This window comes from Onychomys torridus, chromosome 8 (assembly GCF_903995425.1).
Source record: "Onychomys torridus chromosome 8, mOncTor1.1, whole genome shotgun sequence".
Lineage (NCBI taxonomy): Eukaryota > Metazoa > Chordata > Mammalia > Rodentia > Cricetidae > Onychomys > Onychomys torridus.
The window spans coordinates 86,838,552-86,851,074 of record NC_050450.1 but is presented as its reverse complement, the minus strand read 5'-3'; the positions used below and the strand labels follow the sequence as shown (position 1 = coordinate 86,851,074).

General features: G+C 45.1%; 1 protein-coding gene across 3 annotated transcripts in view; it reads left to right on the top strand.

Moving 5' to 3' along the window:
- The first annotated feature begins 603 nt into the window (after positions 1-603).
- The window catches only part of Med24 (mediator complex subunit 24), a 29,025-nt gene continuing 17,105 nt past the window's right edge, over positions 604-12,523 (top strand). For 2 of the 3 annotated variants that reach the window (XM_036196079.1, XM_036196077.1), the window contains exons 1-3: positions 604-658; positions 1,015-1,217; positions 1,303-1,385. In XM_036196079.1, coding sequence (XP_036051972.1) covers positions 1,088-1,217; positions 1,303-1,385 — 213 coding nt within the window. In that variant the 5' untranslated portion in view covers positions 604-658; positions 1,015-1,087. The other variant, XM_036196078.1, reaches the window with a different exon arrangement.

The window sequence follows — 12,523 nt, the reverse complement described above, 5'->3', positions numbered from 1 at the left end:
TTCCAAGTGCTGGGATTAAAGATGTGCAACACCACGCCCAGCTTCAGTTTGTTTTTTTTTCTCCTTACTTCCCTTCATATACAAACAGTATTCAGGATTAGGGGATTCTAGGAGCACTGTCAGATTTTTGGGGTGAAATGGTGGTATGTGTGAAACTAGCTACACTTCAGTGTCCCTTTTGGAATAGGACGTGAAATGAGGACTCTAGTGGCAACAGGGGCTTTGGACAACAAAAACCAAAAACCCAACGGAAGTCATGTTAGAACACACTGCTGCACATAACACATAATACCCATGTTGTGCCTAGTTACTGGGGGATAACCAGGGTATCCAGAATGATTGAAGGTTTAGATAGACGGCTAAATCATTGAGAGACAGAGGGTTTCTTCCCCAGGTCCTGAGTCTCCTAGTACTAACGTAACACAGCTCTTTGGATAATCTCAGAGAAAAACCACCAGAACCAATTAGATCGATCCTTTTGCTGGCTTGGTGGCCTAGGCAAGTCTTAAGGAACTACAATTCCCAGAAGGTACTGTGGCAGGACTTGCCTCTTGCTGCGTCTCTATTGGTCGGTGTCTGTTACGGCGGACCAATAGTAAATGAGTTCCTTAATAGGTGCCAAGATGGCGCTGCCTACGACGTAGAACTTGATTTTCCGGTAGGCTTAAATTTGGGGAGATGGTGAATGAAAGAAAAGGGGGAATTACAACTTCAGGGCTGAGGAAGGTAGAAGAAATGGGGGAATGGTAGATCTGGGTTTGGGGTGGTAGTGGAGAGCGAGGGGCATAAGCAGGCAGCCGGAGAGGGATTAACCCCTTCCTGCTCTCTTGAGGGCTTTGCACTGGCCCCATTGACACACCTTCTGTTCCAGATCAAGATTGTTCAGAAGGGGAGAGGGTGACAGAATCTCTCCTTTGCCTCCTCCATTTCTACCCTGTCTAGTTTTTCTGTCTTGCTTAAGTCTCCCCGAATTTCCCTTCCATTTACCTCTCCCCTCCTTTTTTTTTGCCTCAGAAGCCCATCTCTCCTCTGGCTCCATTTTAAAACTCCCACCTCGCCACCGGTCTCGCCTCCTTGGAGTGAAACCATGAAGGTGGTGAACCTCAGGCAAGCCATTTTGCAGGCCTGGAAAGAGCGTTGGAGTGATTACCAGTGGGCCATCAACATGAAGAAATTCTTTCCTAGAGGAGCCACCTGGGACATTCTCAACCTCGCAGGTCTTCAGTCAAACGGAGAAGGGCGCATGGGAGGGGGAACCCAGGAACGCTGTCACCACTCAGCCTTTCTTTATCTCCCTTGCAGAAGCACTTCTGGAGCAGGCCATGATTGGACCTTCCCCTAATCCTCTCATCCTGTCGTACCTGAAGTACGCCATTAGTTCCCAGGTAAACATTCCCATCCCCTGGCTTTTGGAGGTAAAACACTTGGAGAACAGTTTCAGTTTAGGCTTCTTTTCTTTCTTTTTAAATTTATTTTAACTTTATTTTATGTGCGTTGGTGTGAAGGTGTCAGATTCCTGGGTGCTGGAGTTACAGACAGCTGTGAGCTGCCATGTGAGTGCTGGGAATTGAACCCAGGTCCTCTGGAAGAGCAGCTAGTGTTCTTAACCACTGAGCCATCTCTCCAGCCCTGGCTTATTTTCTTAATAAAGCTAACACTTTTTCTGTTTTGTTTTATTTTTTTGTTTTTCGAGACAGGGTTTCTCTGTAGTTTTGGTGCCTGTCCTGGATCTTGCTCTGTAGACCAGGCTGACCTTGAACTCAGAGATACTCCTGGCTCTGCCTCCCGAGTGCTGGGATTAAAGGTGTGCGACACCACCGCCCAGCAACACTTCATTTTTGTGATGAACATTACATTCATTTGCTCTCTCCATATACATTTACAATTAAAACTTTTAAAATTTATATAATTATGGGGGGACGTGTATGCTGCAGAATGCATGTGAAGGTAAGACAGTTTTGTGGAGTCAGGTCTGTTCTTCCCACACCTTCATATAGATTCTCTGGGGATTTGAACTCACGTTAGCAGGATTGCATGCCAAGCACCTTTACCTGCTGAGCCTTCTTGCCGGCCCCTTGTTTCTGTTCTTGAGACAATGTCTTATGTAGCCCAGGATGGACTTGAATTCCTAGGGCCTGGACATGCTAGGCGAGTACTCCAGGCTATCTACCCCAGTATTTCTTTCTTTCTTTCTTTTTTTTTTTTTTGGTTTTTCGAGACAGGGTTTCTCTGTGTAGCTTTGTACCTTTCCTGGAACTCTCTTTGTAGACCAGGCTGGCCTCGAACTCACAGAGATCCACCTGCCTCTGCCTCCCGAATGCTGGGATTAAAGGCGTGTGCCACCACCGCCAGGCTTGTTTGTTTTCTTTTTAAGTTTTACTTATTATGTATGTGGCATTCTGTTTGCATGCATGCCTGCAGGCCAGAAGAGAGCACCAGATCTCATTACAGATGGTTGGGAGCCATCCTGTGGTTGCTGGGAACTGAACTCAGGATGCCTGGAAGAACAGCTAGTGCTCTTAACCTTTGAGCCATCTCTCCAGCCCCTACCCTAGTATTTCAGACAGTGGTAGGTCCTGGGATTTGGTCCTAGAAGGTGATGAAGACTATCACTTATCATTGATGGGGTGGGTTTATGATCTAGTTAGGACGGAATGTGGAAACAATGGAAAGGGAACATGGACGTGCTACCTAGTCCTGTCTGAGCAACCAGGGAAGGTTTTCTAGAGGAAGTGATTTTTTTAAAACAGATTTATTCATTTTATTACTTAATGTGCATGGGTGTTTTGCCTACATGTATGTCTGTGCAACCATGTTCAGGCAGTGCCTGTGGAAGCCAGAAATGGACATTGGGACCCCTGGGACTGGAGTTACAGACAGTTGTGAGCTGCCATGTGGATGCTGGGAATCAAACCTAGGTCCTCTGGAAGAGCAGTCAAGTGCTCTTAACCCCTGAGCCATCTCCCCAGCCCCTAGGAAGTGATGTTTAAACAGGTCTCCGTGTTGAGTTGGTGTTAGGCACACAGATTAATGAGAGTGAAAAGCAGAGTGGAAAGGTATACACAGGCTGGGAGGGAGAAATCACAGGACATTCATTGCTGAAAGTAAGGACTAGAAATGTAGTCCATTGGTAAAGCATTTGCCTAGCATGTACAAGGCCCTGGGTTTGATCCCGGAGCCACAAAAGAACGGAAGCTAATGTGGCATTGCTACAGCAGATCTGGACTCTGCACAGAGGTTCTGTTTATGTGCACTGTACACATGCTCGATATCATGGGGATTAAAACGAATGTAAGGCACACTTGTCCAGAGGCAGGGATGTGGCTAAGTTAGGAGAGTGCTTGCCCAGCATGGACAAGGTCCTGAGGTTTTTGTTCTTGGAGACATGGTCTCTCCATATAGCCCTGGCTGGCCTGGAACTCACTATGTAAACTAGGCTGACCTTGAATGAATAGAAAATCTGTCAGCCTCTTCCTCAAGTTCTGAGATTAAAGGCATGACCCAAAGTCCTGGCACAATGTGCCTGTAATCCCAGCACTTTATAGGTAGAGGGAAGAAGGTCAGAAGTTGAAGATTATCTGTGGATACATAATGAGTTTGAGGTCAGCCTCAGAGAGAAAGGTATAAATTTTAAAATAACAGTAAAAAGCCAGACATACCTTTAATCCCAGGAACCAGGAGGTAGAGGCAAGTGAATCTCTTGTGAGTCTGAGGCCAGCCTACTCTGCACAGTAAGTTCCAGGACAGCCAGGGCTCTATAGAGAAACTCTGTCTCAAAAACAAAACAAAACAAACAAACAAACAAACAAACAAAAAACCTGAAAAACAACAACAAACAAACAAAAAACCTCAAAGCAAAAACAAAATGAAAAAGTAGTAACTGTGAAAATAACTGTATTTCCCAAACTAAAACTAATTAGTGAGGAAATCGGCATCATTTTAGTTTTGCAAGTCTGTTTAATGTCTTACTTAAGACTGCTAAATTCTCTCACATGGTTCTGCAATCTGTCATTAGTCTGTCTCTCTTGACATAACAAAAATCTGACTTCATATAGCAAACATTTGATTTGAAAAGGAGCCGAGCGGTGTTGGCGCACGCCTTTAATCCCAGCCAGCACTCGGGAGGCAGAGGCAGGTGGATCTCTGTGAGTTTGAGGCCAACATGGGCTACAGAGCGAGATCTAGAAAAGGTGCAAAGCTACACAGAGAAACCTTGTCTCGAAAAACCAAAAAAAAAAAAAGAAAGAAAGAAAGAAAGAAAAAGAAAAGGAATTTTTTTTGTATGGTTTTTGGAGATAGGTTTTCTCTATTTTGCCCTGGCTGTTCAGGAACTCACTCTGTAGACCAGGCTGACCTCAAACTCACAGAGATCCACCTGCCTCTGCCTCCCGAGTGCTGGCTGGGATTAAAGGCGTGCGCCACCAATGCCCAGCAAGGAAGAAATATTTAAAAAATGAATGTAACTTGTATTTACTAGTATTATTTGTGTATAGATGTGTGAGTGTGGGCATGCACACCATCACACTGATATAGCAGCCAGAAGGCAACCTTCAGGAGTTCACTTTTTTCCCTTCTGCCATGAATTCTGGGGATGGACCTCAGGTTGGGTCATCAGGCATGTACCATAAGCACACACACTCACCAAACCACTTTACCAGCATGGGAGAGAAGTTCTAGAAAGCTTTTAGATTGTCGGATGCTCTCTGTCACTTTCCTTTTTTTTCCTTTTTTGTTTGTTTGTTTGTTTGTTTTTTTGTTTTCTGGTGCTGAGGACCGAACCTAGGGCCTTGTGCTTGCTAGGCAAGCCTTATACCACTGAGCTAAATCCCCAACCCCTCTTTTCTTTTTTTCAAGATAAGGTCTCTCCGTGAAGCTCTGACTGTCCTGAAACTTACTCTGTAGGCCAGGTTGGCCTCAAATTAGAGATCCACCTGCCTCTGCTTTCCAAGTGCTGTGATTAAAGGCATGCATCATCATGCCTGGATTTATTCTTTGTTACTATACCTAACTTTAGCAGGTAATATAAGCCCATCATTGATGACTTTGTACAGAGTTGCATGCAAACCCTCTGGTCTCTCTTACACTTTTCTTCCTTGTGCTGAGGACCAAACCCAGGAACTTACATGTATTAGGTGAGTGCTCTACCACCTGGATATACCCCCAATGGCCCTTTTGTACCTTGAGCTGACTTTTTACCAATGCATAATTGTTTGTTTTGAAACAGTCTCCCTATGTAGTCCAGATTGGCCTCAAATTCCCAATCCTCTTCCTCAGCCATCCAAGTGTTAGATTACAGGTGTTTACCGCAGTTATGGAGCATCGAGCATGATTTTTGCAACATCATGAAATGGTCCTTTTGAAACTGTGTAACTGAGTTATACAGATAATCTTATTGTTGCCACATTTAACTATATTATATCATTACACATCATCAAATCCCTGGGACACTCTACTGCTCAGCTGTGAAAAATGTGAGTGAAATTTTATTATTATTATTCTTATTATTTTGAGCTGAGGATCGAACCCAGGGCCTTGCTTGCTAGGCGAGCGCTCTACCACTGAGCTAAATCCCCAATCCTAGTATTATTTTTTAAAAATTCCTTTGCATTAATTGTGTGTGTGTGTGTGTGTGTGTATGTGTACCATCATAGACACTTTTGGGAATTGCAGCTTTTGGGAATTGATTATCTCCTTCGACCATGTGGGTCCTGGGTATCAAACCCGGGTTGTCAGACTTGGCAGCAGGTACCTTTACCTGCTGGATCATCCTAAGGGCCTTATTTAAGCTGTGGCCCTCAGTCCCTCTTAAAAGGTGTTGGGGACCCTAAGTGTTCCTTGAATCATACCTTGAGATCTGCTGCCTAGGACTCAAAGGAGAGTGGTGTATTTCAAATTTTGGGTTTTTGTTTGTTTGAGACAGGATCTCACTTTTTTTTTGTTTGTTTGTTTTTTGAGACAGGGTTTCTCTGTGTAGCTTTGTGCCTTTCCTGGAACTCACTCTGTAGCCCAGGCTGGCCTTGAACTCACACAGATCTGCCTGCCTCTGCCTCCTAAGTGCTAGGATTAAAGGTGTGCGCCACCACCGCCCAGCAGGATCTCACTCTTTAGTTCAGCCTGGCATTACACTTGTGGCAATCCTTCTGCCTCAGCCTCCCAAATTTGAGGATCACAGGTGTAAGTCACTGTGAAACCTCGTTTAGGAAAGTGGCTAGAGAAGCAGAGATCAGATAAAAAGGAACCCGTGATAATGTGAGGAGGATGGACTTTATCCCACAGTGGCTGGTCATCACTTAGGGAGTTGTAGGAGGAGAAATAGCGTGATAAGGTTTGTACTGGCAGAGAGAGTGCCCAGTGGGTGAAAAAGTATGAGAACCTGAGTAAATGCTGGGTGAGCATGGCAGCCTGCCTGTCATTCCAGTGCTTGGAGGGCAGCAATGGGACATCCTGAGCTAGTAACAGGCCAGCTAGTGGAGCCTTGTCTGTGAGTTCAGTTGAAAGACCCTGCATCCAGGAATAAGGTGGTGAGCTGTGACCAGACCTCAACCTCAGGCCTTCACATGCATGCATGGATACCAGCACACATAGGAACACACATATGTATATGCACACACACCATACACACATAAGGGAAATAATTTTGTGTGTGTGTGTGTGTGTGTAAGTGTGTAAAATTAGGATAAAATATACAGATTCTGTATATGTGTCTTAGGGTGGGCTCTGGGGATAGAACCCAGGGCCTTGTGCACTTAAACAAGCAGTCTACCATCAAGCCTCACCTCCAGCCCTAAAAAGCCCAGCTATTGAGTGACTATCTATCTATCTATCTATCTATCTATCTATCTATCTATCTATCTACCAACGTCCAAAACAGCAGACAGGCAAGACATTTCCATCTTTCTAGAAACTTCCCCTGCACTTTGTGTTCTGTCTCCTTCCTTTCCCACAGCTACCAAGTAACTTCTGTCAACAAATGGTACCAGTATTTGGATTCCATGGAAACGTTGCCCTATGGTATGGGATGGTGTTAGGAACACTGAATGGGAGCAGGGTTCCTCAGCTGGGGATGCCATTGTTGGCAGGTGTCTTTCCCTGGCAGTCTGTCTGCTGTCCCATTAGCACGCGGCACTTACTGTAATTCCTGATCTTTTGAACTGTGTGTAATGTTCCTGTTTACTATGGTTTAAGTTATTTGTTTTTACCACAGTAATCATTGGATCATGGGACATCCTTCTACACATTTACCTGCATGTCTAGGAAACTATCTCTAGGGTATCTCTAGGATACTTAAAAATGTAATGTCTGGGGGCTGGAGAGATGGCTCAACAGTTAAGAGCACCTGTCTGCTCTTCCAGAGGTCCTGTGCTCAATTCCCAACAACCACATGGTGGCTCACAGCCATCTATAGTGGGATCTGATACCCTCTTGTGGCATGCAGGTGTACATGCAGATAGAACACTATATGCATAAGATAAATAAATCTTTAAAAAAAAAATGTAATTTCTGGCTGGATAGTGGTAGCACACGCTTTTAATCCCAACGCTTGGGAAGGAAGAGACAGGGAAATCTGAGTTTGAGGCCAGCCTGGTCTACAAAGTGAGTTCTACAACAGCCAGCTCTATTACACAGAGAAACCCTGTTTCAAAAAACTATAACCAAAAAAATACTGTATCACTTTACACTCCCATAGTGTGTGTTTTGTTGTTCAGTACTGGGAGTTGAATCCTGACCCTGCAAATGTTAGGCAAGCATTCCACCAATACGCCATTCCCCACCCCCTCTCCACTGTACTTGGTAGTGTTTGCCCAGCCCTTTGCCAGTGCTCTGGGTAGTCTTTGATTTTTTTTGGTCTTTCAAGACGTATTTTTTTCTATGTAGCCTTGGCTGTTAAGGAACTCTGGGATTTAAAGGTGAGCAACCATGGCCAGGCCTCAGGTTTTTTTTTATTCGTGTGTGTGTGTGTGTGTGTGTGTGTGTGTGTGTGTGTGTGTGTGTGGTGTGTGTGTATGTTTGTGTATGAGAGAGAGAGAGAGAGAGCATGTATATTTGACCAATATGTGGGTGCCAGAAGAGGGCATTGGATCGCTTGAAGCTGGGGCTGTGAGCTGTCATATAGATAAGGGGGATCAAACCTAGACCATCTGGAGGAGCAGTAAGGACTCTTAACTGATGAGCCATCTCTCCAGTAATAATTATATACATTAATTTTTTCTTTTGATTTTCGAGACAAGGTTTTCTTTGTTTTTTGTTTTTTTGTTTTTTTTTGTTTGTTTTTTTTTTTTTTTTAGCTGAGGATCAAACCCAGGGCCTTGTGCTTGTTAGGCAAGCGCTCTACCACTGAGCTAAATCTTTGTTTTTTGTTTTTTTGTTTTTTGAGACAGGGTTTCTCTGTGTAGCTTTGTGCTTTCCTGGAACTCGATTTGTAGACCAGGCTGTCCTTGACTCACTGAGATCCACCTGCCTCTGCCTCCCATGTGCTGGGATTAAAGGCATGCGCCATCACCGCCCAGCACATTAAGAAAATTTGAACACTTGTTTTGTTTTTATTTGCGGGGAGGGGCAGAGTCTCACTATGTGGTAACCCAGGCTACCTGGAACTCTCCGAGATCCTCTTGCCTCGTTCTCCCCAGAATTGGGATTGTAGGTATGGGCTACCACACCTGAGCTCTGCACTGTTTACTTATTATTTATTTTTGTTGTTTATTTGTTTGTATTTTTGGGACACTCACAGAGCTGGGCCTGGTCTCAAACTCCCTATGTAGCTGAGCCTGCTTCAGTCTCCCAAGGCCTGGGATTAACGCTTGCACCACCACACCCAGCTCATTTCTGCCAACACTTGACTTTATTTTCTGTATTTATTTTTGATTCTTTATTTCTTTTTATAAATATTTAGGCTTATTTATTTTCTCAGGTAATCACCTTTATTGAATAGGCCGTCTCTGTCATGACTTAGCTAATAGACAAGGCTGACATGTTTGTACTGTTTGGCACAAGTGCTTTTCTGTCATTGTTGTTTGGGGATCAAACTCCTGGCCTTGTCCATGTTGGCGAAGTGCCCTGTCCCTGACCCTAGCCCGGCCCTAGCCCACCTACTGTTTTGATTACCATGGCTTCTTCTGTTGTCTCTCTTTCTTTTGTTTGTTTGTTTGGTTGGTTGGTTTTGGGGGTTTTTGTTTTGTTTTGAGACAGTGTTTCTCTGTGTAGTCCTGGCTGGTCTGGAACTCACTCTGTAGCCCAGGCTGCCCTCGAACTCACAGAGATCTGCTGCCTCTGTCTCCCGAGTGGGATTAAATCATTGTGTACCACCACTGTCCGACCTTGTTTTTGTTTTATTTTGTTGTTGTTTTCTTTTTTCCCTCTTCTTTGTTTAGATGGGTTGAACGTGGCCCAGGCCTTGACCTTACTGTGTTGCCCCTTTCCTGAGTGCTGAGATTCCAGTCCTGAGCCCCTTTGCTCAGCTTCGTGAGCTGGGGATTGAACCCAGGTCTTTATGCTCATTAGGTCAGCCCTGTGCCACCTAAGCTACATCCCAGCCCTAGGGCTTTCATTTTCAAAATCAGACTTGAGACTGGAGAGTGGTTCATCAGTGCTAAGAGTGCTTACAGCTCCTCCAAAGGACCCAAGTTTGGTTCCCAGCGCCCTTGTCTGGTGACTTACAACTTCCTCTAACTCCAGCTCTAAGGGATCCAGTGCACACGCGCACAAATTGTTAAAAAAAAAAAAGTTCCTGGCTGTTTTCAGGCATGTCAACTTACAGACAAAGTTTAGGTTCATATGTATGTATTAATTTTAGAAGGCCACTCTGGTTGCAGCTTGAAGGCCAAGTGGACGGGAATCAAGGCAGAAAGTAGGGAGGCCATTTCCCCCATTGTGTTTGTTCTTGTAAAGGACTGCATAGTAACCATTTCAGTTTTGCAAGCCTCTTTGTGCTCTGATGCCACTGTTCTGTGTCTAGAGCTTGAAAGCAGAGACAGGCGCTATCTAAATGAGAGGCAGGTTTGGTTCGGAAGATGTAGCTTTCCGGTCCCCGACCTAAGCCAGTCATGCAACTCAGGTGAGAGGTGATCCCAACAGGAACTCAGGATGAGTTGAAGGACAGTTCTCAACCTATGGGTCGTGACCCCTCGGTCGAAAGACGCTTTCACAGGGGTTGACTATCAGATAGCTCATATGTCAGATATTTACATTATAATTCATAGGAGTATCAAAATGATAGTTCTGAAGTAATGATGAAATCATTTTAGGGTTGGGGTTAACGACAACATGAGGAACTAACTGTATTTTGGGGTTGTAGCATTAGGAAGGTTGGGAACTACTGGTTTAGGAGGTCATGGTGAGAGGGTTTGCTGATGAACTGGATGAGGGGAGCGAGGGAAGAGGTCAAATGCGAGGCTGGATTTCTGGTATGGACTCTCGATAGCTGATGGCATCATGAGGAGAAAGCCAGAGTGGTGTTGTCATTACGGTTGGGATGTGAGTGAGGGCAGCAGATGACTGCAGCCTTGTTATGTGCATGGGGACTGTCTATGCCTAGAACTCAGGAATGTAGATGTGAGCTGTTGGTTTAGGAATGTGTAGTCATTCCTGTTGTGACAAAATTCTGGAGATGAGCCACCTAAGAAAAGAAGGATTGGTTTGAGCTGGCCAGTTTTGTCATCTCTAGGCAGTGACGAGGCTGAAGAGCATGCTAGGTGGATGCACAGGAATAAAGTTGCTCACATCCTAAGAAAAGCAGAGGAGGGACTGGGGACAAGATACAGCCTCTCAAAATGTGCCTCTCTTCCTCCAACGAGGCCCCACCTCTGGAAGTTTCCACACCCTTCCAGTGGTGCTGTCAGTTTATGAATCCATGTATCGATTAATCCAGTCAGCTCTCAGGGTTATATCCACTAGCTGGAAGCTAGCCCTTCAGCACATTCATCTGTGGGGGACAAATCCTAAAAAGTTGTCGGCCTCAGATGGTGATGGAGGATGTGCATGGATAGCATCACTCAGGGAACGTGGGTGAGGGAAGTGGTTCATGGCAAGTTCCTGAGAACCTAATCATATGTCAAGAGCACGTGTAAGGAACAATCTGAAGAGAGGAGAGAAGAAACCACCAAGAGCATTTAAGGTAATAAGAAAAGGAAAGGGTGAAAGTCAAGGATGTGTTTGGTGGCGTCACCTGCTGCCAGGAAGCTGGTTCCATCACAAGTGAGAGCCCATGGGTTTAACAGCAAGAGTCGGTTGATGGCTGTGATGAAGAGATTCATGCAGGGGTCAGGACAGAAGTGATGACAGTGTGAAGAGGGAGTGGAGGGTGTGGATGGAGAGACCGTGTCTGTGGAGAGAACAGAGGGTGGTTAAATGGAAATGTGGGGCCTGTGGGAAGCTTTCTCTAAAATAGAAAGAAGGCTCTTAAGATGTGTAATAAACACTGAGGAGAAAGGCAAGAAGCAGAAGGGCTGGAGAGAATGTATATGAAAGACTTCCATGGCCTGTTGAATGCTATGCAAAATTAGTAATTTATTCTTCCTTCAGAGTCAAGAGGCTCTTTGGTCCAGTGCTGAGCCTGGAGAGGGCACTTAGGAGTGGTTGGGGGTGTTGAGTCTGAAGACAAGCAAGAGGATTAGACAGCTGCAAGGTCAGCCTGGGCTAGCCACGTGTGCAGCCGCTATGCCAGCCTCTAGCCTCGAGGACTTGTGTCAGCTCCCAGCCTCTCGTTGGTAGAATTGTTAAGACTGGAACAGACTTAAGTCCTGCAGGGGGAAACAGGTCACCCTGTGGTAAGTGCTTTTAGGTGTGTCTAGAGCAGCACTTAACTGATAAACTTAGAAGAAATGTACAGAATTCACCATCTGAAGGCCATTAATTCATTTTGACTAACAGCCTTGCTAAGAGCATTTGTGACATAGTTGGGGTTTCCCTGCTTGGTGTAGGGTCCAGGTTTTTTTAAGTTGAAACACCTAGCTCCCCCTACAGGTTGGCATCCAGCAAGATTCAGTTCTTCTCCAAGCTCTTGCTATGGGGACATCAGTTATAAATAAACAAACACTAGCCTGGAATGGCATGGTCATTCTGCCCAGGCAGGTTCCCAACTTTCTGATCACCGTCAGACACTCACTTTGGCTTCACAATATGTCTTGCTGCTGATGTCTCTGCATGCTAATTGTTTAAGCCCTGTTTGTATTTTGCTCCTGTTCATCCACAAGTTCTGGTTTAAAAATGTCTGACCCAGGGGCTGGAGAGATGGCTTAGTGGTTAAGAGCACTGACTGCTCTTCCAGAGGACCCTGGTTCAATTCCCAGCACCCACATGGCAGTTCACAACTGTCTGTAATTCCAGTTCCTGAGACCCAATACCCGTGGCAGAACACCAATGTACGTGAAATAAAAATAAATTTAAAATGTCTGTCCAGGTGATGGAGACACCTTATCTTACTCACACTCTGCAAATGCATGGTTAGTGTTGTTATTTGCACTGCTGAGGATTGAACTCAGGGCCGAATGCCTGCTAGTCTAGCATTCAACCACTGAGCTACATATAC